At 38.0% G+C, this 27456-nt stretch overlaps 1 protein-coding gene across 2 annotated transcripts in view; it reads right to left on the bottom strand.

Annotated features, from left to right (window-relative positions):
- Window positions 1-12973: 12973 nt before the first annotated feature.
- Window positions 12974-27456, bottom strand: part of LOC107852322 (O-fucosyltransferase 27) — an 18507-nt gene continuing 4024 nt past the window's right edge. Inside the window, exons 2-10 of one of the 2 annotated variants that reach the window (XM_016697386.2) lie at window positions 24189-24273; window positions 23294-23364; window positions 23129-23217; window positions 22478-22721; window positions 21660-21772; window positions 21495-21585; window positions 21050-21178; window positions 20078-20628; window positions 12974-13879 (exon numbers count right to left, since the gene is read on the bottom strand). In XM_016697386.2, coding sequence (XP_016552872.1) covers window positions 13426-13879; window positions 20078-20628; window positions 21050-21178; window positions 21495-21585; window positions 21660-21772; window positions 22478-22721; window positions 23129-23217; window positions 23294-23364; window positions 24189-24273 — 1827 coding nt within the window. In that variant the 3' untranslated portion in view covers window positions 12974-13425. Of the gene's footprint in view, window positions 14311-20077; window positions 20629-21049; window positions 21179-21494; window positions 21586-21659; window positions 21773-22477; window positions 22722-23128; window positions 23218-23293; window positions 23365-24188; window positions 24274-27456 lie in introns of both variants that reach the window. The other variant, XM_016697387.2, reaches the window with a different exon arrangement.

Genomic DNA, 27456 nt, shown 5'->3' with positions numbered 1-27456 from the left:
AATCAGATGAGGCATCAGTCAAATGGTCCAAAGCTGCTCTGGCCTCGTCTTCAGCAACATTGACCCCTATGGTGATAGGGGTCCTCACATTAACATCCTCTAGAATTGGAGAAATTTCACGATGAATAGGATCAGAAATTGGGCCGAACTGGTGGAAACACCAACAGCTTCATCCTGCAGTCTCTTCCTCCATTTTTTCTCTGATCTCTTTGATCTCTTAAGTGCTTTCCCACATCATATTCCTCTCTCTCTTTTGGCATCATGGCTGTCAGTTTCCTTTTCTTGGTTGCTTTCTTTATGGTTTTATCTAATTTTTCATCTGTCTCTACTGCTTTCTTACCCTTATATTTTATCGATCTCCCTATTAGGTCAACCAGACCTTCATACTTATCACCTACAAGCTGGGGTGGATAAAACATAGACTGTTGTGGCTGCCATTTCAGTTCTGCTATATCTGCCTGAGCCTTTTTAAACGTCACCATGAACTTGGCGAAATCTGAAATGGATATGGCATCCAGCTTCTTATTAATTAGCTCCTCCATATCATCCATTCTTAACTGAATATTCTTGAACGGACGTACCGCTGCCTCTATAATTCTTTCAACAAAGGGTTTGAAATCCACCCACCATATAGCTAACTGCTTTTCAACCTTTTCTAGGCTCGGTCCGTCTTCACAAAGTTCTCATAGTTCATTTTGTAGTTAGAATATTAGGGCGGGACTGATGCAAAGTATGTAGACCCACCCATAGGCATCAAAGCTGAACCTATAAATATAGTAGGAGGCACATACGTAGTCAGAGGTAATGGCATACCTGAAGAAATCTTAGATGTTTTAGGAACTGGTGTCAGCTGAGTCTGATGAGTTGGGGGTCTGTAGACTCTCATATCTAACCTTGAAATATATCTTGTCTTCTTAATATATTTTTATGCATTGTCCGAACATTATTATAAATTCCACTAATTAAAGAGATATTTGCCTGCCTGCACAACTCAGTAATTAGACATGGAAATAGTAGTATAGTGGTAGTTCTGTGAGCACGAGTAAACAATTTATCAATAATAATGTGGCTGAAATCCACAGTCAATCCTTCAATCAATGTAAGAATAATCACAGCTCTGTGATTTCTAAACGATCATCACCACCTTTCGGCATTAGCCTCAACCTTTCAATTGACAACTAGAACTTGGCCCTAAAGCTTAGGGATGACTTAGATATCCTTTTGCGTAGGTTGTGTAACCACGTAGGCTCACCTTCTTCTGTCAATATTCTGTCCATCTAAGGCCATTGGTTGGTCTTTGTGAACAACTGATGCTCCAAATCTTGTATTACACCCGGTATCTGATATTCAGGCCCAAAAAAGAACCTATTCAGTGTATGCTCTGAGATATCTATGTTGACTCCCCACACAGGAACTGTGCCTAGATTTTTCATATCGCTGACTGATGCACCTGATGGACAGTATTTCTCCAGCAATGCCAAGTAGTTGGCAAAAAATTCACGAACCAGATTCGGTTGATACGATCCGAGTGGTCGACTCATCCATGCCAACTCATACTTATTAAATCATCGCTCAAGTTTTGGATACTCGTATAGAGTTTAGTCATAATCTAATATTCTTCGAAAATAGGCCTCTTGACTTCCAACCTGTCAGTTTTCTCAAACCCTTTGTAGAAGTATTTCCAAGCTCCTTCAACTAGACACCTGATAGCTTTCCGTAGTTGTGGGTCTTTGCACCGTACCAAGTTTGAGTCTTCCTATTCTAAAACCTCTACTTGGATGGGGTTAGATGTTTTAACCCCTTTCTCACCTGGTCTCAAGGTCAAGTTGTTGCTGCTACTGCTATCACCCTCCTTTTCAGACTGGGAGGATGAAGAAACCACCTAGCATCTTTGCCGGGTGTTGTGAGCCTGTGCATCCGAATCTTATGATGGTTCTGGCTAGGCCCTTTGGCCCCTACTCCTGCCTATGGTTAGTAGTAGTTTGTTTGCCATATCACCTACAAATAAGATATTTATCAGTTTAAAAACTCAAACCAAAAGAAAGAAAAAATTCTGGCCAGCAACGGGTAGGGCGACGGTCCATCAAGTCTGCAATGGTCCATCGACCCCAATCATCGTACAATCTAGAGGCTTCAGTTCTGAGAAAGGTGCGTTGGTTTCAGGCGATGGATCGTTAGGTGTCCGACGGATCATCGTATAAGCCATCACCTATAATTTTTGCATTCAAACTTCATTTTGGCATTTTGTCGAACACCTTGCGTACACTTCATTCAAAGGAAATTTTCATGGCATTTTCATCGATAATACATCACCATATTTTTCCATTTTTGGTCCATGGGTTACTCAGACTTCCCCAGGACAGTGTTCTCAGGTTGTAACTTAATTCAGACCCACACAGAATCAATCAAGAGAAAAGAGCATTATTTCACCATTACAGCCTTTACCTATTTTCTTTGATCTTAATGTTGAATAAAGTAGAGAGTGATGAAAAGATCATACCTTGGTAATGCAATATTTGATCAATGCTCTGACTTTCACACTAAACACAGAACTTAAGGAATGGATCTTTGCTTTGATAAGAAACTTTGCTTTGCTTATGATAGAAAGGTAAAGAGAAAAGATGGAGTTTAAATAGATGGGAAAGAAAAGATGAGATGTTTTTAAAAGAGAATAAAAAGGTTCAGATACGTTCAATGCGTGGGAAATAAATAGTCTCAGGCACTTGAATAGTTAGGGCATTACTTAACCACTTAAAATTATCCAATTAAAAGTGGTTGGGTCAGATAAAAATAAACTTTTCAGCACTTTTAATCAATCCGATCTAACCCACTCAATTAGGGTTAAGTGCGATGGTTCAAGCGATAGTCCATCGTACGTGCGATGGTACGTCAAGCGACTCATCATCCCTTTCCAGTGCACTCACCTTGCAACTAATTGGTGACAGTTGGGCCAACGGTCCATCGAGCTTGCGGCGGTTGGGCCAATGATCCATCGAGCTTGCAATGGTCCATCGGTCAACTCGTGGCTACTTTTCTAGTATCATGGTTTCTAAAATTTATTACGACGGTTCCCACGACGGCCTGTCGAGTCTTTGACGATTCGTTGGGTAATCCGTTGGTCTCTCTGAACTCTTTCAGCTTCTGTTTTCCTGCACTGTCATACTTCACATTTACACAAACCCTTCAGCTTGCACAAAATAACAAAATAACTTAAACTAATGCTTTAAAACACACAGTGTGGGTTGCCTCCCACTAGCGCCTGATTTATTATCATAGCACGACTAAGTTATCTTGATTACTCAGACTTTATCGAGATAGATTGTTGCAATTCTCTTTATCGTGTCCATTGGACCAATATACTATTTTACATGCTGCCCATTAACCTTGAAGACACTTTCATCTTCATTTTCGAGTTCCACTACTCTAGATGAGTAGACTTGGTTAACTCTAAATGGGCCAGACCATTTGGATTTGAGCTTACCTAGAAAAAGCTTGAGTCGGGAGTTGAAGACAAGTCACCTTTCTGAAAATCCCACTTTTCAATTCTGCGGTCATGGTACTTCTTCATTCTTTACTTGGACAAGTCAACTCTTTCATAAGATCCAAGATGGAACTCATCCATCTCATTTAGCTGCCCCAGTCTCATATCCACTACCTCATTCCAACTCAGATTAAGCCACTTCAGTGCCCATAGTACTTTATGCTCCAGTTTAATCGGTAAATGGCACGCCTTGCCATAAAATAATTGGTATGGTGACATGCCAATTGGTGTCTTGAAAGCTGTTCTATATTCCCATAAGGCATCATCCAGCTTCCTAGATCAATCTTTCCTGCTAGCATTTACAGTTTCCAAGACAGCTCTGAATATCTTGTTGCAAAAGTGTGATCCTCCATCACTTATGATGGTAAGTGGTACCCCAAAGTAAGAGAAGATATTTCTTTTTAAGAATATAAAAACCCACTTTCCTTCATTATTCACCAGATCCACAGCCTCGACCCATTTTGACACGTAGTCAACAGCAACTAATATGTACTTCATCCCAAATGAGCTCAAGAAGGGCCCCATGAAATCAATGCCCTAGACATCAAATAATTCTACCTCCAGCATTTTAGATATTTTCATCTCATGGTGCTTTGATATGGACCCATGCCTTTGACATTGGTCACATCTCTTCACGAACTCATAAGCATCCTTGAACAAGGTGGGCTAATAATAGTCACTTTGGAGCACTTTTCTGGCAGTCCGATCACCTGCATGGTGACCTTCAATTGGGGAAGCATGACTTGCTTCCAGTATATTCAACATATCTACTTCTGTGATGCACCGCCTAATAATGCCATCCGCACACCATCGAAACAGATACGGTTCATCCCAAAAGTAATGAGCCACATCATGAAGAAATTTCTTTCTTTGATGAAAAGAAAGATTTTCAGGAACCACTTTACTCACCACATAATAAGCGAAATCTGCATACCAAGGTATCTTTTCAAGCAAGGCAGCTAAGATTTCTTTATCTGGAAATGCATCATCAATCTCAAGTTCATCTTTAGCTACTTGCTTTCCCTCAAGTCTAGATAGATGATCTGCAACTTGGTTCTCACATCCCTTACGATCTGTTACTTCAAAATCGAATTCTTGAAGTAGCAGTACCCATCTAATCAACCTTGGTTTTGCATCCTTTTTCATTATCAAATATCTCAAGGCTGCGTGGTCAGTGTGGACCACCACCTTAGTTTCTAGCAAATAATCCCGGAACTTCTCAAAGGCATAGACTACTGCAAGAAGTTCCTGCTCTATAGTTTAGTTCTTTTGAGCTCCATTCATCGCTTTGTTGGCATATAGATTAGATGAAATAATTTGTCTTTCTTTTGTCCTAACACAGCTCCAAGGGCAACACCGCTTGCATCACACGTGATCTCAAATGGTTTTAACCAATCTGGTGCAACAATAATAAGAGCATCAACCAGCTTTCCTTTAAGGCATTCTAATGCCTTCAAGAAATAATCATCAAAGGAGAATTTGACTTCCTTCTCCAAAAGTTTACAAAGAGGGTTTGCAATTTTTGAGAAGTCCTTTATAAATCTCCGATAGAAGCCAGCATGACCAAGGAAACTACGCACCCCCTTCACTGAAATAGAAGGTGGAATCTTCTCAATAACCTCAACTTTAGCTCGATCAACTTCAATCCCCTTTGCTGAAATTTTGTGTTCGAGAACAATGCCCTCCTTCACTATGAAGTGGCATTTCTCCCAATTAAGCACAAGATTGAACTTCTCACACCGCTGTAAGACCCTACTCAGATTTATCAAACACAGCTCAAATGAATCTCCGACAACAGACAAATCATCCATAAATACCTCCAAGGTGTTTTCAACCATATCTGAGAAAATAGATATCATGCACCGTTGAAAGGTAGGGGGTGCATTACATAATCCAAACAGCACCCATTTAAATACAAAAGTACCATATGGGAAGGTGAATGTCGTTTTCTCCTGATCCTACAGGGCTATGAAATCTGATTATAACCATAACAATCATCCAAGAAACAGTACCAACCTCTTCCCACCAACCGATCAAGCATCTGATCTATAAAATGCATTGGGAAGTAGTCTTTTAATGTCTACGAGTTGATTTTTCTGTAATCCATACACACCCTTCATCCAGTAATTGGCCTAAGTAGAATCAAATTATTCTTCTCATTAGCCACCACTGTCATGCCCTCGTTAGTGGGCACGCATTGAACAGGATTTACCCATTTACTATTTGAAATGGGATACACTACTCCTTCATCTAGCCATTTGATGATCTCTTTCTTTACCACCTCTTGCATAGGTGGGTTTAGACGACATTGATGCTCAATGGTCAGAACACAATCCTCCTCTAGCTGAATCTTATGTGTACATATACCAAGAGGGATACCGATGATGTCTACGATCGTCCAACTAATGGCCCTCTTATATCTCTTAAGAACAGATATGAGAGCTTCCAACTGTTGCTTACCCAGATCAGCATCAATAATCACAGGTAGTGTATTCCCACTATCCAGGAACACATACCTCAAATGACCGAGCAACTCTTTCAGCTCCAAAGTAGGTGGCTCTTCAATAGACGGCTTGGCTGGTGGACTTGGACAATTTTTCAATTCCAAATCCAGCTTCTTAGGTTTATAAGAATAAGACCCCATGACTATCAATGCACACATAGTCTCCTCATAATCTTCAATACCGTCTTGATCAAAATTCATTAATACAAAAGCTAAAGTCTCTACCGCAAATTATTCTTCTATAGACATTTCCTGCTCCCTCTCATAATAAACATCCACAATAGAAAAGACGCTCATGTCTTTATGTTGTTTCATGGACTGACATACATTGAATTGAACTACTTCATCATTTAACCTGAATAGTAGCTCATTTGCCCTCAAATCAATAAGTACACTCCCATTTACGAGAAAAGATGGACCCAAGATTATAGGCACCTTAAAATCCACCTCGCAATCAAGAATGACAAAATCAGCTAAAAATATAAAACTGGCTACTTTTACTAATACATCATATAAAATCCCCACGGGCCGCTACACAGACCTGTCCACCATAACTAGCCTCATGTTTGTGGGAGTAGGATCCCCCAAACCCAATTTCTTATACACAATAAGCAGCATCAAGTTTATACTAGCTCCCAAATTACATAGATATTTTGCAAAATCAAGAGACCTATATAGTGCATGGGATGGTAAGTGCTCTAGGGTCTTCCTTCTTCTGCACCAAAGATCTTGTAGAGATAGCACCACAATGATGGATATTGTCCATCAGCTCATAACTAACTATCTGTTTCTTCATGACAAGGTCTTTCATAAACTTTGCATACCCAAACATCTGCTCTAATACTTCCACTAATGGCAAATTAATCGCTAACTGTTTAAGCATAGCCATAAACTTTCCAAACTTTATGTCGTCGGCCTTCTTTTTCTACCGATGGGGAAATGGTGGAGGTGGCTTTGGGAGTGTAGTAACTACCACTTCAGTCTCCTTTCTCTTGCTCTTCTCTAATTCATCAACCTGCTGATAGTTGGATGGTGTATTATCAGTGACTTCATCTAATTTCTCAGACTCTACTGGATAACTTTCTTCATGCTCAATATCTTCTTTAATCACAGATTTGCCCACAGACGAGCCTGGTAATACCTTGCCACTCCGTGTGGTAATTGTTATGCAAGATCCATCATTTTGAGGGTTCTGAACTATATCACTTGGCAAAGTTTTGCTCTTTCTTTGATTTAATATTGCTGAGAGTTGGCTCATTTTTGCTCCAACTGTTTGATACAAGTAGAGTGTGAGTTTACCAACTAACTCATGGAAGACAAATCACTCTTCATAGTAGCCACCCCAGAGTTGGTAGTCTCAACACCCTTTAATAATTTCTCTATCATGTCCTCCATGGACATCTTATTAGAACTAGTTGCAGCATTGTCTCTGCTTCAAAGAGGTACATATAGTCCACTCCTATCACTTTTGCTCTTCCAGTTCCCTTGATCTCTATCCTTGTAACCAGCTTTATCGTAATAGTTCCGACCTTGATTTCCTTGGCTATTGTATTAGAAACCCCTGATTATTTAGATAGTTCGCCTCTTCTTCCAAATCAGAGTCAGCTCTTCCTTGGGATGCAATAGCTTTTACCTTCTCCATTTTTCCAGATAATAGATACTTAGTCAGCAAATCCATCTGTGTCTTTAAATGTGCCATATCCTAGTCATATTCTTTTTTTTCTTGCATTGCTCTACGTTCATACTACCAGACACAGTAGGGCTTGCTACCACATAATCCTTGGAATGCCAAACTCTACTCTGTTTGGTCATTTGATCAAGAATCTCCGAAGCCTCTAAAAAGTAAGGTCAACAAATGACCCTCCTGCAGCATTATCCATAACTGGCTTCGTAATAGAGTTCAAAGCCTGATAAATAGTCTCCATTAAATGAATATCGGCCATGTTATGGTTCGAGTATTGCATCAACTTCTTTTTAAACCTCTCCCAGGTCTCATGAAGAGCTTTAGTGGGAAGCTGTCAAAATTTATTGATTTCATCCCTCAATTGTACCCTCCTGGAGGGTGGAAAGAACCTTTCTAGGAAAGCCTCTTTCAACTGCCTCCAGTTGGTTATAGAGTCGGGATTCAGTTCATTTATCCATAGTGTTTTCTCCCCAGACAGAGACAACGGGAACAAGCGTAGACGGATAGTATTATGACCCACTTCTAGATTATCAAAATACTTGCAAATGGTTATAAAGTTGACCAAATACATATTTAGATCATCTCCGGGAAGACCACCGAACAACCCCTTAAGATGAAGGAGTTGAATTATTGTACTGGTAATATTAAATTTAGCTCCAGGTACCAGAGGTAGAGGAATGATAGCTCCAGTTGCACCTACTTCATCCATTCCATCTTCGTCGCTATTCATATCAAACTGCATTGGTTGGCGCTCTTGCCTTGCCCTAAAGGGGCGATTCCTGCTTACATTTCGATTTACTGGTGTAGCCATATTCTCTGCATGCCTTGGGTTGATAGGATCTAACAAATCATCATCACCCAAATTATCATCAGGATTAGGATGACGCGCCTGCTGGCCATCATTCTACTGATTTAGTTGAGCTCTAGCCAAAGCGGCTAGCCTTTCAGTATGAGGGGTCTGCCATTCCGCTAATTAACTGCAATTTCAGATGTATTGGTAATAATGGTGCACCCAATTTCCGTGTACTTGGCATACCCAATAACTACCCTGCATAGAACAAAAACAACAAACTAAAGTAAAATTTAGGAAACTTGACCAAAGGTCAATTAACAAACATAAACTTAATTGACAACCGTATTCCCCGGCAACGGTGCCAAAATTTGATACGCCAAAATTATAACTTTCTTACGAAAGTGTAAGCAGTCATTATCAAATATAGAACCCAATTGGGTTGGGTGTCGAATCCCATAGGGAATACTTTGTTCACTAAGTATTGTGACTGTTATTAGATAGCTGATCTAAGGTTCCGGAGTAAAGGGGGTTTGATGTGTTAATAATGTTCTTTCATTCTTATATCACACAGAGGTCCAGCTAATGAGAGTTAATACAAGTGCAATTTTAGTGAAAATGAGTTAATTAGAGTTATGCTCACCAAGATATTCAAACAGTTAGGGTTGTGAACTTGTGCTTGAATTCTAACTTATAGTTTCAATTGCAAGAAGTATTGAATTCTAAGAATTACCCACTTGTTTCTCAACCTAATGGGTATTTTACCCTTTTCTTTATTTAAACTTAAAGGATCCATGTATCATTCAATAGAACTCTCATGAAGGTTGATCCCGTTAGGGCATCAACCCTTGACCCAAAGGGTAAACCTATGGATTTCATGTAAATCACCTCTTTTTCCAACATCTACTTTCTTGTCAGACAAGTAGTGTTCGTGGCCTCACTTCTCAAGTTTGCAACCAAAAGATGTCATTCTACTAAATAGAGATTCATCCAATTTAGATAGATGTTAGAAATCAAATGAATTCACAACCCCAAGCAGCTCTCTAAATCAATGCTCCCATAACCCTAGTTATGAGAGTTTAGCTAATCATCTCCATATAAGATATCAAATATACATTGATGTTCATAAATAACTTCAAGAGAGTACTTACAAAAGTTACAATATTGTTTTTCTCAATCTTCAATAAAAAAAATAGAGAATAATAATCAGATCTTAATTTCTAACTTCAAATCTCAATGAAAAGTGTTACATAGCTCTCAATAGAGAAGAAAGTATGAAACTACTATCAAAAGATGCGGAATAAAACCTAATACTTAGTATTTATATGATTCCAGAACTGGTGTTTTAAGATTCAAACTCGGAGTTGCTGCTTCAAGTTTGACGGGTCGAGTGACGGTCCATCGCCTAGAACGTCGTTGGAGCTCCAGTGATTCTATGTTCTGTTTCTGGGCGACGGTTCATCGCAGGGTCGACGGTCTGTCACCTAGACCGTCGCAGGACCTTTGGTAATTCTACATTCTATTTTTTAGGCGACGATTCAGGCTGATTATTCATCGTAAGGTCGATGGTCCATCGCCTGGACCGTCGCAGGACTTCCAGTGATTCTGCATTTTATTTTTGGGCGACGGTTCATCGCAAGGTCGACGGTCCGTCGCCTAAGCCGTTACTTGTCATTTTTTTTCCTTGTTTTGCCCAGTTTATCCATGTTATTTTTCACGCTCAGTTTTTATCCTGAAAACACTAAAGTACAATGTTAAATACAACAATAGTTGCTTGAAAACACACAATTATCCTAAAATAATGGCCCAAAATGTTCCGTCAAAAGCCGGAACATCAATAGGCGCCATCATGACCTGAGGAAATCGGGTCGTGACAACTTATGTATCATGATAACACTACATGGCTTGATATAGCATTTTATGTTAATTTGCTAGTAAGGTATAGTTCTTCTCTTACAGGTAGACACTAAAATGAAGTTAAGCATATATTGCGATATCTAAAACAGACTATTGATATGGGTATGTTTTATACAAACAAAGATAGTGCAAATCTTGTAGGTCATGCAGTTATTTATCTGACTCACATAAAGCTTGATCTCAAATAGGCTATTTACATACGGAGGTGCTGCTATATCATGGTGATTTACAAGGGAGTCTATTGTTTCTACTTCTTCAAATCATGTTGAGATAATAGTTATTCATGAAACAAATAGAGAATATGTACGGTTGAGATCGATGATATATTTCATCAAAGAAAGATGTGGTCTGAAGTGTGATATCAGGATATCTACCGTCATATATGAAGACAATGTTGCATGCATAGCGCAGTTAAAGTGAAGCTTTATAAAAGAAGATAGAACGAAGCACATCTTGCCAAAATTATTCTTCATACATGATCTCCAAAGGAATGATGACATTGATGTGTAATAAATTCGTTCGAATGACAATCCAGAAAATTTGTTCACTAAATTTTTACCAACGTCAACTCTTAATAAGATGGTACACAAGATTGGAATGCGAAGACTTAATCGTCTGAATCGTGGTCTTCATCATGGGGAGTAAAAATACGTGTTGTACTTTTTTTCCTTAATTCAAATTTTATTCCTTTCTGATGAAGTTTTTAACGAGCCAGGACTCAATTGCATATTAATAAACATCCAAGGGGAGTGTTAGGAAAGTGGATGTCCTTATCCATCTATTCCTTTGTGCGCAAGTTGTGGGGTTTACTTTGTTGCCAAGTACTACCACCGCTTATTGCAACTTGGTTGGCAAGCATCTTTGCTTATAAATAGGTCGTCCACTTTGTAATATGGAATATCGGAAAAATAGTGAATGAAAATAATAATAAGATTTAGTAGTATCCTTCCTCTTTATCATTTGTTGTTAGTTACTTTGGTTTTAGCTTATATTATTTAACACTTTTCTTCTTTTGTGCATTGTTTTCAAACAAAAACATATATGCCCAATGTAATTTTCCTCGGCAATTTGAATTCGTCGGAGTTGTGTAATTTATCTTGTCACTATTACAGTTACTTATTTTCCTTTTATTTTGAGAGGAAGTAACGCCATTCCTTGACAACATGGACGAACTAATGATTCATCAGACATACAAGAAACTTGCGTGTTCGAAATATCTTTGTTTCTTCTATTTTGTTGTTTTACAATTTATTATTTTCTTATTTACAATACATAAACTGATTTAATAAAGAACGATTAAAAAAGAACAAGTTACTACCAAGTAATATTTGTTGTTTTACATTTTATTTATTTTCTTATTAACAATACATAAACTGATTTAATAAAGAACGATTAACAAAGAACAAGTTACTACCAAGTAATATTTGTTTCTAATGACATTTAGCGGGTGTTTGAATTGATTTATTTTTAGGTACGTTTGGCTTTTAAGTACTTCAAATTTTTAAGGTGTTCGACAAAGACATAAATGCTTTCAAGCACTTGAAGGGACTTAAAAAGTTTTTTTAAAAAAAAAAATAAGGTCAAAAGTTGGTTGCCATCATCTTTTGACTTTCAGCTTTTAGCTCATAAGTCACTTAATAAAAGCTAATTCAAACATCTCTTTAGCCTAAACAATAAGTTGGATGAGAGAAGCAGTTCGTATGAAAGGGTATACTTGACAACTATGAAATAAGTGAACTTCCAAAAAAAAAATTGGGTGGGGGCAGGGGAAATGGGTAGGGGATTACAAGGTAGGAAATAAAATCCTCACCAATAAACTGAAAGTTCAAATGACCAACCAAACGATTAAGATTTCCCAACGAACAGCATACTTATCATACATTGTAATATATAACAAATTAGTTAGTTCGTTAAAGAAGGGCTTAGTTCAGCTAATGCAGCAGTTTAGCTACTTAATCACAGTAAGAATCAGGAAGGCTTAATTGTACATTGTAGGATCACAGTGAAATAATATCAACTTCTCCCCCCTTTTTATTTTATAGCGCTCTTCAATTTTTCAGCAATTCTTGTTCAGGAGCCATTCTTTCACTGGTTCCTCTCGAGTTTTACATGTGATTTACTATAAATAACTGGAGCTCAAGCTTTCACCCCCGCAAGCCAACCTCCTTTTTCAATATATGGCCATCCAGTAGCGGATTGTCGAACAGAGTTCAACATCTACTATATATACATAAGAAATAATTTATATACATAAGAAATAGTTTTAACCACGTATTAACATGTAATTTTCTGGCGCCTGTGCTAATCAAACAAATGAGCCAATTTTAATATGGTTAGTACTATATCACTGCTTATTAGCACTGTATAATACTTCTGTCTTATCATGGGTAAAATAATCGAATGCCATTGTAACTGCTACATGAAGTTCCAGCAAAGTTTGAACAAAATATAAAACAGTTTCGAAGAGGATGATTACCGGTAAGATCCACTGATTAATTAAATCAACACATTGATCAGATCACATGGAGATGAACGTAACAGGGAAGAAGGATTGACTAACATGTTTATATGCTAATAAGTCCCAAATACAGGACCTGAAAAATAACATAAAATAGAGCAGAATCAATAAATGTTCCAACTTACTGCAATCCTTACTATTTTTTTCTCTAGGGTAACATCGGGTGAAGTGATGGTGTAAATATATTTTACACTAGTGCATAGAACTTACTCTTTCCTTATTAACTAGCTCTACGCAATTATGAAATACTTTAAACCACCAGCTGCCATTTCGTATCATGATTAGCAGAAATCAAGTTCCATCCTAAACCACAACTGTTCCTCCACCAAAATTGGATTTTCAACAATCAGTTATCAGTTGTAGCCTCTTTTTGTCAAGCTAAGGTTACCTCAAGTCGTACGAGCTCCCTTAGTCTGCATGTGTTGTTAAAAAGAGTCGTTCTTTCCTTTTCTGATTAGTTGATTCTCAAATCCTATCTTTCACCCCCTTCAAGTTCTTCTTGATCCTCCACAAGAGCTTCTTCTTTGTTGCTCACGTCTCCGATATCACCCTCTTGATTACCATTACTCAGCCAGGAGAACAAACCCGAGGAGGCAGAATCATCTTTGTCGTTTTCCTCTTCCGTTTCTTCCCTTGATTGAGAATAAGTGAGGCCCTTCATCCAAGAAGGGCATTGGTCTACTTGTCCAGAAAACACTGGGATCTCATATTTTGGCATAGGGCTTGAAGAGTTGCTGGAATCTACAATGCAAGAACATTCAGGAACTGGAAATGCAAGAAAAGACCGCGATTTGGATATTTTGGATTCCTCCAACAAGCCATCGGTTAAACTTTTTCTTAATTGCTTGTGCAGTGACATTATCCAGGTACGGTTGGGTTGATAGACACTATCACGAATCTCTTCAAAACGTTTCGCAATTTCTTTCCTGCATTAACTCGATAAGAAAACTATCAAGGAATATATTTGTTGGATCGCAATTTCTTTCCTGCATTAACTCAGATAAGAAAACTATCAAGGAATATATTTGTTGGAGTCCCACATCGGTGGATTAAAGGGTCAGTGGTCTCCTTATATGGTCTTGAGCATTCCTCCCCTCATGAGCTAACTTTTGAGGTTGAGTTAGGCCCAAAATTTTTTCTTAACATGTTATCAAAGCTAGGCCACCAAGTACCCTTTAACCCACAGATGTTGGAATCATCTACAATGCAAGAACATTTAGGAAATGGAAATGTAAGAAAAGACCGCGAGCCATCGATTAAACTTTTTCTTAATTGCTTGCACAGTGACGTTATCCAGGTACGGTTGAGTTGATAGACACTATCACGAATCTCTTCAAAAAGTTTCGCAATTTCTTTCCTGCATTAACTCGAATAAGAATATATTTGTTGGAGTCTTACATCGGTGGGTTAAAGGGTTATTGGTCTCCTTACATGGTCTTGGGCAATCCTGGTCTTGGGCAATTCTTCCCTCATAAGCTAACTTTTGAATTTGTTAGGCCCAAAATCTACTCTTAACATGGTATCAGAGCCAGGTCCACCAAGGACCCTTTAACCCACCATGCGGAGACCCCCCCTCCTTATTTGGTCTTGGGCAATTCTCCCGCTTTTGATCATGAGTTAGGCCCAAGATCTATTCTTAACAATATTATCCATGTTCTAATATCTACACAATCGTACAAATTAGACCACAAGAAACTATACAATCTACTAGCACAAACCTTAGAGCCAGTCCATAGTTCTATTTTCCCACTAAAGACCTTTTCTTTAGTTGTTCTCTGCCATGGAGGTCCACCGACAAAGTGTTCGTGAATTAGCAGGTCACTTATTCAAACACCTAGTATTTGTTATCAAGCATGGACATACATATTCCATTTAATGTATGACAGAACAAGAGATTAGTGCAATAAAGCTATGAAGACTTACAGCTCTACCATAGTATCTTGAAGCTCTACCATAGTATCTTGATTACAGGAATAAGAATGACCATGTATTAGAAATGGAAAAGGTACGAATATACCCCTGAACTTTGATAAATGGTACAGATATACCCCTCATTATACTTTAGGTACATATATACCCTCACCGTTAATGAAAGGGTACAAATATACCCTTATCACTAATGGAGGGACACGTGTCGCTTTCCTATTCGCTGGCCTTTTTTAATTAAATACAACCCAAATTAAAGCCATGCCCGACCCAAATTAAACCAACCCTGACCTGATCAATTTTTGCTTTCATTTCGTCATTGATGCTCCAAATATCAAATAAATTACTCATTAATGCAATTACTGAAACAGATAAAACAAATCACATTCAAAACTAAAACTAAGCTAACACTATTGAATAAGACAATAGGACATCACAAAGCTTTGCAATTCTTCTACAAAAGAAACCATTCAAAACCGAATCATTACTCCCACTCACAAATCCCCCACCATGAAATTGCAACATAACCGGCAACTTCCTGCAATTTTTACCTTTTTACCGGAAGGAGCATATCCTCTATAAACCCCATTTTCAGATTTCAAAGCGAGATCATCCACATCACACCCACAGCTGTTTCTCTTAAGAGTTTTGGTGCTGTGATCAACACTTGCCAAAGAAACTACACAATGTATAATGTTCTCATATGGTAAGGAAATAAAGCTTTACAAAAAGAGAGCCAAAAACTGTTAATTTGAGAACAAAATTAGTTTTTCCCCCTTCAGTAGATAATCTTCCCAAAATGCAAAAGAGTTTGCCTTTTGTTTATTTCTCATGAAATTCACTTTTGAAACCAAAAATTGATTTTTTGCTATTTGAATCGAAGTTTAGAACCAAAAATTGAAGCTTGAACAGAGAAAATTTTAGTATTTGAAGAGATGGTGAAGAAGAATGACGAAGGAGAAGCAGCTTTTTTCTTGTTCTTCACCACACAACAATATAAGCTTTTTTAAGGGGTTTTTTTCTTAGGCGTAGAGACAGAGTAAGAGATGTGAGAGCAAAAATTGATTTTTTGTTGTTTGAATCAAAGTTTAGAATCAAAAATTGGAGCTTGAACGGAGAAAATTTTAGGGTTTGAAGAGATGGTGAAGAAGAATCTGAAGGAGAAGCAGCTTTTTTCTTGTTCTTCACCAGACAACAATATAAGCTTTTTTAGGATTTTTTTTTTAGGGGTAGAGAGAGTAAGAGATGTGAGAGAAAGTGTGGCTGACTATACGCGTACTAGAGACGCGTTTGAATAATTTAATTGACCAGGTCAGGGTTGGTTGGTTTTAATTTGGGTCGGGCATGGATTTAATTTGGGTCGAGCATGGCTTTAACTTGGGTTGGATTTAATTAAAAAATGCTAGCGAATAGGAAAACAACACGTTTCCCTCTGTAAGTAATAAGGGTATATTTATACCTTTTCATTAACGGAGAGGGTATATATGTACCTAAAGTATAACAGGGGGTATATCTGTACCATTTATTAAAATTCGAGGGTATATTCGTACCTTTTCCGTATTAGAAAAGTTGAGGAAATGCGGTAGCCTGAGGTTGGTGACAAATTCAAATTACATAAAATTGCAATTTAACTCAGAGTTGCAACAACTACTGGGGTATTAAGTTGTTGAGTCACACGATGAAGATTTGGGAGAGGGTGGTGGAGCGGAGGTTGAGGAAGATTGTGTCTATTTCGGAGAATCAATTTGATTTTATGCCTGGTCGCTCCACGACTGAGGCGATTCACTTTGTGCGAAGACTGGTAGAGCAGTATAAAGAGAGGAAGAGGGACCTTCACATGGTGTTTATCGACTTGGAAAAGGCATATGACAAGGTCCCTAGGGAGGTGCTTTGGAGATGTTTGGAGGTGAGGGGGTCCCGGTGGCATACTGCAGAACGATTAAAGACATGTACGAGGGTGCGAAGACTCGGGTTAGGACAATGGGAGGAGATTCTGAGCATTTTTCGGTCTTGACAGGGTTGCATCAGGGATCAACTCTTAGTCCTTTTTTATTTACTTTGGTGATGGATATGTTGACGCGGAATATACAAGGCAGTGTCTTGGTGTATGCTTTTCGCGGATGATATAGTTTTCATTGATGAGTCACGACAAGGGGTTAATGATAAGCTGGAGGTTTGGAGACAAACCCTGGTGTTTAAAGGTTTCAGGTTGAGTAGGAACAAGACGGAGTACTTGAAGTGCAAGTTTAGTAACTCGAGGCAAGAGCAGGAGGTGGTAGTGAAGTTGGATTCCCAGGCAGTTTGCAAGAGGGATAGTTTTAAGTATCTTGGGTCTACGATTCAGGGAAATGGAGAGATAGATGAGGAAGTCTCTTACCGTATTGGGGCAGGTTGGATGAAATGAAGGTTTGCTTCGGGAATTTTATGCGATAAGAAGGTGCCCCCAAGCTGAAAGGCAAATTCTATAGAGTTGCAATCCGGTCTGCTATGTTGTATGGAGCGGAGTGTTGGCCGGTTAAGAAGTCTCATATCCAAAAGTTGAAGGTGGCGAAAATGATGATGTTGCGCTGGATGTGTGGATTCCCGAGGGCTGACAGAGTTAGGAATGAACGAAAGAAGGTGGGAGTAGTGAGTGGAGGGTAAAATGCGGGAAGTGAGGTTGAGATGGTTTGGTCATGTGATGAGAAGGGGCACCCAGTTCGTAGGTGTGAGAGGTTGGCCTTGGATGGTTTCAAGCGGGGTAGGGGTAGACCGAAGAAATACTGGAGAGAAGTGATTAGACGTGACATGGAGTTGTTGCAATTGACTGAGGACATGACCCTGGATAGGAAGGTATGGAGGAAACACATTAGGATAGAGGGCTAAGGGTGTGGATGAGTCTTAGTCGGTAATTAGGTGGATTTTGGTGTCCTTGGTTTGGCATTGTAATTTTTTCTTTTTTTGTGGATGTCGTACCTGTGTTATTTTATCCTGTTCTATGCCTTGCATGCTTCTGTATACTGCCTCTTATCTTGAGTCGAGGGTCTATCGAAAACAGCCTCTACCTCTTTTGAGGTAGTGGTATGGACTGCGTACACTCTACCCTCCCCAAACCCCACTATGTGGGAATATACTGGTTTGTTATTGTTGTTGTTGTTGCAATTTAACTCAGAGTTTAATCAAAGGTATGCAGGATGAGCAACAGAACAAGTCAAGCCAAAAAACAAGAATGAAACCATGTGGTCCATTTTTTTTAACCAAATGACATTAGAGGAAACTTCCATTTTTCCATAAAACAAAAATGTTTTCTCTAGTGGCATTTGATTGAAGAGAAGTTCCGAACATTTTTACAGTTCTTGCAATAACTAGAAAAGCCTTTTTCATCCAAATGCATGTTTTCACATGTAATACCCATTAGAGTTACAGAACTAGCATACTCCTAGTATCTTAGAGTACAAGAAAAACAGTGACCACAAATAACAAAAACTGAAGAAACATGGAAGACAGAAATTAATGATAAATACAAATTCAATTACATTGCAACACAACTCATTGAGTTTAACCAAAGGTTGGGGAATGAGCCACGGAGGAAATCAAGCGACAAAAATGACTTTTAAGTTTCACAAGACCAAAATTTTATTTTGTAGTTATGTTGTTTTATTCAGTCATGAAAGAGAAAAGATATCTTTTCCCCCCTAAACTTGTCCTTCCAACTCACTTTAGCACTCAAACTTAACTTCCGTTTATTTACCCCCTTAACATCTTCAAAGTGTATTTATTTCACCCCTAATGCTGACGTGGCATTTTAAAAAAAAAATGGCGCGTTTATTTGTTAAAAAAATTAATTTCAATAATATTATATTTAAAATATAATTAAAAAAAAATTAACACTTTTTTCTTCTTTCTTCTTCAAATCATAATCAACAGCAAAGTGCAAAATAGTACAAAATGCAAAAGTACATATATATATTTCCAACTCCAAATATCCCACTTTTTTCTTTGCGTTACATTTCACTTTCACTTTCCTCCATTAACAACACAACCCAAGAATAACACTTTCCTTTAATTTTTTTCACTTTCTTCCATTAACACCACCCAAGAACAAACATGAAAACACTATTAAAAAATTTTCTCCGTTGAACACCATCTCAATCTTCAATCCAACTCCCTCAAAATATAGATAAAAGTTAAATTAAATTAATGATTTATTCTTTGAATCACTTATCATCAATGAGATTTCTTTTGATATTACTTTTGAATTTTTTTGTTAATAAGACAATTTGAAAAAATTAATTTTAACTTGATGAAAGTATTTTTGTGTTTGAATAAAAAAGAAGAGGGTGGGGGGTGAGGGGCTGCAAGGAAGAAAAAACGGGGGTGGAGGGGCTGGAAGTGGAGAAACAGTGGAGGGGAAGGGGTGGGGCTGGAAGGGAGAAAGAATGGCGAGTGGGGAGCTAGAAGGGGAGAAAGAATGGGGGGTAGGGGGTGGGGGGATTTTTTATTTAATATTATATATATATATATATATAAATAGTACATGTACATTTTTTATTTTTAAAATAAAAATACATAAAAATAATTATATAAAATATATATTATTTAAATGAAAATGGGGTGAGGGGTGGGGCATTTTTTATTTAATATATATATATATACTATTTTAATATATATATACATATAAATATTAAATAATATATATATATAAAAATAATATATATATATATAAATAATATATATATATAAATAGTAAATATGTATTTTTTGCTTTTTAAAACAAAAATACATAAAAATAGTATGTGTGTAGGATTAATTTTTTAAAAAAAAATCCTAATTTCTTACGTCGCAATAACCTGGCACTGATGTGGCACTGATTTGGCACTGACATGGCACATGTGTAACCCACTCTCCGTTGTGAGAGTGGTATTCAGTTTTGAGGGGTGAAACAAATACACTTTAAAGATGTTAAGTGGGGTAAATAAACGGAAGTTAAGTTTAACTGCTAATATGAGTAGGGAGGACAAGTTCGGGGGATGTCTTTTCTCGTCATGAAATAGAACCAACTTTGAACCCATTTACCAACCCAGACCCTAAATTAGGAGAAAAGAGAAAACTTGGAGCACACAGAGAAATAAAAACTGTGAATTAGAAGACAAGACCAGTAGGGAAAGAGAGTGAGAGAATAAATGATCAACAGGAAAGTTTGCTTCGGAATATATTACCTGTCCAGACCATAAGTTCTAGATGTAGGAAACTGATATACTCTGTGACCCACAACCAAACTAGCAAGATTTGGGTTTCCTTTACCATCACGGTCAAATCCAGCGATGAATACATCTGCTTCAATGCAAACCAAATAGTCGATTGCTTCCCACAGTAATCGATGAGCATTAGTTCTCAATTCCATGATAGTACTTTCTGGCTCATCATCACTCTCAGCTACCCAACCCCACCAACCTTCAACATTGTAAATCTTCGGTCGTGCCGGGGGTGGTGGTAGTGGACGAGGACGTGGACCAGAATTCTTCCATGCCTGTGATCTCATGCCTACAGCAGCTGAAGGTGGAGGTGTTGAATATTGGTCGACAAGGTTCGCCTCCCGACCATATACATTATCCCACTCCAAAGGAGAGCTTAAGGAAGTCCTATCAACAACATTCTCAAACATGGCGTGCAGTGGAATTAACTTCTTCAACCCACCAAAGACCTCTCCACCAGATATATAAATGATAGTGTCAGGTGAGTAACCATATGCTCGAAGGAGAATACCAACCTGTCGAAAAATTTACTTGACTAAACATTACTTCAAACAAAATTTACTCAAGATATACCTATATATTATATCGAATTAAGTTTCTCAAGACATACCTTCCCATGTCTTAGCTTAAAAAAGGCAGCCGGAGCACTAAAGCTCCGCTGTGCACGGGGTACGGGGAAAGGCCCGACCACAAGGGTCTATTGTACACAGTCTTACCTTGCATTTCTGCCAGAGGTTGTTTCCAAGGAAGAGAGACATGAAGAATAAATGACAATCGTATAGACAAGCTTCACTGTATGAAAAGGTGAGATTGACATGAAAAGCATTAGATAAGTTGGTCTTGATACTATTGCCAGAAGGACGTCACCAGTTCTAGTTCTTAGTAATGCAAGATTTCGCGGGAAGATTTTATATTAAACTCAAGGATGCAAGCTACCTCTTCAGGCATGAGAGGACACAAGCCATTACGATATTGTTCTGATGAATCTGAAGAAAGATTCCCCTTCAGAATTCCATGTTTAATCATCCATCCACGCCTGTGCATGATGAGTTCAGTATGTACATCCTATAGGAAGAATATATGGGCAAAAAATACGTCAGATAATAAAAAAAAAAAAAGGGAAGCCCGGTGCACTAAAGCTACCGCTATGCGCAGTGTCCGGGGAAGGGCCCTACCACAAGGGTGTATCGTATGCAGCCTTACCTTGCATTTCTGCCAGAGGCTGTTTCCAAGGCTTGAACCCGTGACCTCCCGGTCACATGGCAGCAACTTTACCAGTTACTCCAAGGCTCCCTTCACATACGTCAGATAATAGACCAATAATATATGGCAAACCCTAACCTTGGTTTTCCATATGATGCTCCAAAGTTTTAAAACATACCTGAAAAAGTTCAGCACAACCATAATATGCTAAAGCTTCTCTGGTCATCCCAGGATCATAGGCAATGAATGGTTGTCCTGAAGCTCTTATTCTGTGGGAGCATAAGAAATAAGCATAACAGAAAACAATCTTCATTTCCATGAGGAATAGAGATTAGTAAGTTACCGATTCAAAATTTTAATAGCAAGATTTTGGACCTCCTCTCTGAACCGCAATGCATGAAAAGCAACCCTGCATCTCAGCTTTTGATACTCAACAAGATGTGGAGGCAGAATAGACTGACTCATACACAGTAAAACATGACAGTCAAAATGAGAATAAACATTATGAGTAAAATGGATATGAAGACTGGATGCATAGATCATCAGAAAAGAAAAATGAAAAAATGGGACTGCATATTCCAAAGAAGAACAAAGTGTCAAGCAGCATTTCAACAATAAATATGCTGCACCAACCACAGCTAAAATATTTCCAAGTAATGGATGACACAAATTTACACACATTTTCTTAAAATTTAAATTGCATTGCACCGTCTACGTTTTACAGCACTCTTTCCAGTGAACATTATGTTCCATACTTTTATAGAGATGTGACAAATATTGTCTGTTCAAGTACTGGTATATAGATGACAAGTAAACAAACAATTAGCAATAGCTTTACTGGAGATACAAGATCAGGAGGTACACGTATACATAGATGACCGGTGATAAGGAAAGTCACCATTCCGTTTCAAGTTAACCTTGGTTGCAGCAACGCAGTAGAAGGGCTTGTGTAATAGAGATGCAAATGAGCCACCTCTATCGAAAATATAATTATCCTACTTTATCAAATTGGACGTCCTCAGGAAACTTCTACTGAAAGAATCCACAATTCTAAATTCTACTGCAATGAACCATCATACTGTAATGTAATATTTTGATCTTAAGAAGCATGAAAAATTGAAAAGGGGATATCTTATTTGAAATAAAGGAAATGGATGTTACCTGCAAGCATCCACCACTAAAAACAAGAAGCTCAACCACAGAGTGCTTAGTCAACATAGGAAGAACATGGTGCAGGTAAAAATATGGAGATGCTCCGTGGGGAACTTTAAATGAAGGAATTTCTTTCTTCCTCCTAGCTCCTTTCAGATTTTTTGGAAGGGTTTTAACAATTTTGACATCTTTTTCTAATGCTGCTATGAATTGATCCTCATTATAGAGGTATGGAAAACTCTTGAACTGAGTGCTGCAAAAATGAAATAGCAAACTGTATAAGGACTTGATTGGATATTTAGCCATTTTGCAATTGTACGTACTATAGATAATCATCGAATTAATATCTTAAGATGTGCTTGACAAGATCAGAGCTGAGGTCAATAATATGTAATGGCTATTCTATACATTCTGCCCTGCATACTCTTAATTTGGTTATCAATAAAATTTTCTTTTACTGGTTACAAAAAGTTGAGAGCTGAAACCAATGTCTTATCATTTTTCTCTCCCCTTTTTTGATAAGATAAGACTAGACCTCATTTGTGGCATCACACTGAGTATGTTGTTGTTTTGATAAGATGTCTCATAGTTATGGAAAATAGTTGCCTCTATTATTCAATTGTTGCAGCAATTCTCTTGATATTATAAATTTGATAGAACCTTATTCCTTTGCTGCTTGTGGTTGATTGAATCTCTGGAATGACGAGGGTGGCATTGAGGAGTCGAGAAACTGCAACAACATCAGAAATCTGCCAAACAATGGAAGCCTAATAAATTACTAGACTACTTAAAAGCAAGCCTATTATGCACCAGAGGATACCTTACCGCATTCCTAATATCATGGAAACCTCCACGTATCTTGACAAAGATGAATCCAGTTGATTGCATTTCAGGAGCTGCAATAACATCACGATCGAAACAAATAGTACCAACTAACAAAAGCATTCGGAAAACAAACTGTATAAAATTTACTACTTCAGATTGTTCAACTGTTTTATTCTAGAATACACGTTAAAAGTTATTAAAGAAGATGTGTGAAGTCAGCCTGGCCTTAGATCCCATTAATTGAGTAAATGGATTGGCACCGGATAAGAAATGACTGCAGCATATGCAAGAAATTCCACGTTAAAATATCAAGGCTTATTTCAAAAGATGGTGAAATGGATTATAGATATGTCAAAATATCTGATGGAGTTTATGGTTGGTTAATTTATCCAGACATACTAAATATTTCTTAACACGCTCCACACATTAAACTATATAAGTTAAGTTGCTTCAAATGCACAAACTTAAGCAACTGGAGAGCATATTGATTCAAGAAAAACGCTTGTCACTTGCACAAGATATTCTAGAAGTTCACATGCCATTTCTGAAACAGAAAAATATTGCATTTGGAACCATACAAATGAAAGGATATAATGCAGATGTCCTCAAATATAGGTTAGGATACATCTAAATGGAGCTGTTCGTCTTTGTTTGAATGAAAACAGATGAATGCACATGGACCTGAAACTGATTTGTCAAGGCAAATATGATCCTAACTCGATTATTTCCTAGTAATTCCTGTACCTCACAAGCCACATGAATAGGTTGATCAACAATATATCGACCTTGAACTACAGATATAAGTAATTGGGAATATTACAACTTAGAAAATGCCAAACAAAATTCCCAAAACTGGCATGATATAGACCATGAAAAATATGAAGGTGAACCTAACCTGCATAATCTCCACTCCGATTTGCATTAGGATGTAAAGATTCAAGATGCCTAACTGGAGCCCATAGTCTCCTATAAGATGGTTGCTGCATGCGAAAGAGTTCAATCAGAAGCAACAAGAATACGCATAATGAGCTCCAGTAACAGTGGCAAATTAACAATTCAGATCCATTAGCACCACACCCACCCATCTCCAAAAAAGAGTAAACATGAACTATAGTTGTTCATTTGGGGAATCTTAGTAACTAACTGAGTTGGTGACGGTTCAATCCTCTACTTTGTAATCCCCTTCCCCACCCAACCCACCCCACCCACTGATACGAGTCAAATGGCCACCTTAGCTTTTGATGACATCTTTGAAGGCCAACACGTAAAGGCTCAAGACTTGGTCACCCCGAGAGCACAAGTACACGCAAGGAAGGATCATTTTGAGCATGACTTAAAGCAATCTCGTATGTAGAAGGTTGCTTGGTTGCTTACATTGATGCTAACCCGAGAACCACAAGCCTTGAAGTATGAACCATACTCGGTTTTTGAGAGCATTGAAAAGGCACCATTCATTCAAGTTATAACATACCTTGGCTGCCCCTTCATTAAGGGTATTTTATACATTACATATGGTGTATTTACGCACCATGGCAGCCCCTCTCATTAAGGACAAAGTGGTCTTTTTATCTTCATTTGTAATATATTATAAATAGGCTCCTTTAGTCTTATTTTCATTAGTTTATGAAAGATGAAATATTGAAACACTTAAAATCCTCTCTCTTGAGAGTAGACCAACTTAGTGTAGTTCTACTATAGGGCTTGGAAAAGCTAACATTGTTCTTTGCTTGGAAACGGTGGATCTTGAGGTGAGTTGATTCCCTTGGCGGTCACCGTAAGAGTGTGGTTTTGATTATTACATTCATTAGGGGTTCTTGAGTTTAATACACTCTTTAGTTCTTAATCTTGTAATAATCTTGGTCTCACTATCTATCCTTTACTTTTGTTGTTGTTATCTTGTGTAGTGGACTGTTTTGGGTCATTTATTGAATCTGAAACTTGTGTTATTGTTGTTAATATTGTTCATCACGTTTTATAGCTGTTTTGGTGTTGAAATACACCCTTGTATCTTATATTCTTGTTGTTGGTAGCGAATCCGAGTGTGGTCTCCATCTTGGTCCTCGAATCCTTAAGATTAGTGGACTGATTTGGAGTGTGATTTCGTGTTTCCGTTGTCATTCCCGTATCATTTGGTATCAAAGCATGGCTTGATCTTGTTCCTACAAGATCAATTTTAGGCTTGCTTGTTAGAAAATTCAAAAAGAAAAAGTGTTAAAAACTGAAAATTCTAGAAAAATAGCAATCTGTCCGTGTTTGTGTTCTTGGCCAAAATTGTGTTCTTGTTGTGTCTTGGCCGAGATTTGTTTGTTGTGTGACTAGATCTAGTAGTGTTCTAGTTTGTTTTGTTGTTTCTAGTGTTAGTTTTCTTGTCCACTAACACTTTGAGTCTAGATCTAAACTTGAGCTTGAACTTATTGAGAGTTGTTGTTGTGAACATAAGCTTGGCCCATTGTTGTTGACCATTGTTGTGGTGGACTGTTTTGGCCGTGTGGTTTCTCCTTGATGTTCTAAACTTGACCACGTGATTTGTTGTTACTTGGTGGCTTGAGAACCATTTTGTTGAAGTTGTAGTTGTCTTGGCCAAGTGTTGGAGATATTTTTATTGTGGATTGGAGTTGGCCGTTGGAATTGTTGTTGTTCTTAAAGATTGTTGTTATTGTTCTTGGTGTGGTTGTTGTTGTTCTTGAAGTTCTTCACCTTCCTTCATATATTGTTAGAACATAAAGTGAATGTTAGATCCTAAAAGGTGAAGGAAAAAGGTGTATGTACTTGTTAGTCTTGAAAGACCCCCAACCACCAAAAGACTTTATATCACTTCTCAACCACTTTTTGACCCATGTTTTAAGGAGAAGTACAAGAAAAAAGTCAAGTCTTGAAAATTGAAAAAGGCCCCAAGACTTATTTTCCCTCCTAAAACAAATTCCACCAATCTAAATTAATTTTGACCAAGACTTGAACCTTTGAGAATAACCACTTGATAAAATCAAACTAATACGTGGCTGCCACGTCATCACTGCTACTGTTCACGCAATATTTCCGAGCTCAAAATTTTAGATTCTTAGTTTCATTTTTACTGTCCCTTAGTTTCGTTGTTGGTTCTAATACTAATTAGCAACTAGTAATCACCTACTTAGTTGTAGATTAGTTGTTGAGTTCGTTTCTTTCATGTCTTCGTTATTTATGTGCTTTTCTTATTTTTAACTCGTCGTAACTTCTTTGTTTCAAGTTCGTAAGTAGATTTTGTTTTGTGTCTTGAGTCGATCAAACAAGAATCTATTCCGGCCGCCAAGTAAAATTGACATCTTATTGACTACCGGAGTATAAGCAACTTTCAATATTCGCCGCTCCAAATTGTGAGGATCACAACAGTGAGTGAATACGAGTGTTGGTGAGGAGCTTTTACTACTAATCTTGTTTGTTCATTTTGTAGGTTCAAAAGGTGATATAAGGGGAATATGTCTTCGATAGCCGGGGATTATTGTGACTACAACATGGGAGCTATGGTTGTAGTGAGGGGTTTTATGGCTACGAAGTTGAGGGAGATTACGGAGGCTATGAAAATAGCCATGATCGAAACTTGGGCAGATTTGAAAGTTACTGTTTTGAGGGAGAAAATGAGGTGAATAAAGTGCTTAGTGCTTATGGTAACTTTGGAGATGATGTAGGACCTCGTGATGGATCTTATGATGATGCTGGGGCATGTGAGGAGACTTACACTTCTTACTCTGAACCTACATTTGGTGTTAGGTATAACCCTTTCATTCGCAAAGCTTATGAGAGCTATGATGAGAGTACGCGTGTGGAGTGTGAAAGATCATATTCTTCACCTTGTAGTACTTCTTATCAAGGTCGACAAGGTGTGATTGGTTATACTAGCTATAGTAGAGGTTGTCCCATGAGAAAAAGAGGGCAAGCATCTCCAAAACCGATGGGTACTCGTGTGCCTTACAATGTTGATCCAAGGAGGAGTGTACACTCCGAAAAGGTGACTATTTGTGGGATATCGGGCTGCCTTATGGTGTTGAATGATAGGTACTATGGAAACTACATTCTTTCGTCCATGGTTGACTACTTGGGGTTATTTCGAGAGCCTTTACTTGTTCCATACTACTTGGGCGAGTTCAAGGTTACCCTCTCGGTAACCTTGAACTCGCCCAAGTAGT

Source organism: Capsicum annuum, chromosome 4 (genome assembly GCF_002878395.1).
Source record: "Capsicum annuum cultivar UCD-10X-F1 chromosome 4, UCD10Xv1.1, whole genome shotgun sequence".
Taxonomy (NCBI): domain Eukaryota; kingdom Viridiplantae; phylum Streptophyta; class Magnoliopsida; order Solanales; family Solanaceae; genus Capsicum; species Capsicum annuum.
The sequence above is the reverse complement of the archived record's forward strand: the minus strand, read 5'-3'. Positions and strand labels throughout refer to the sequence as shown.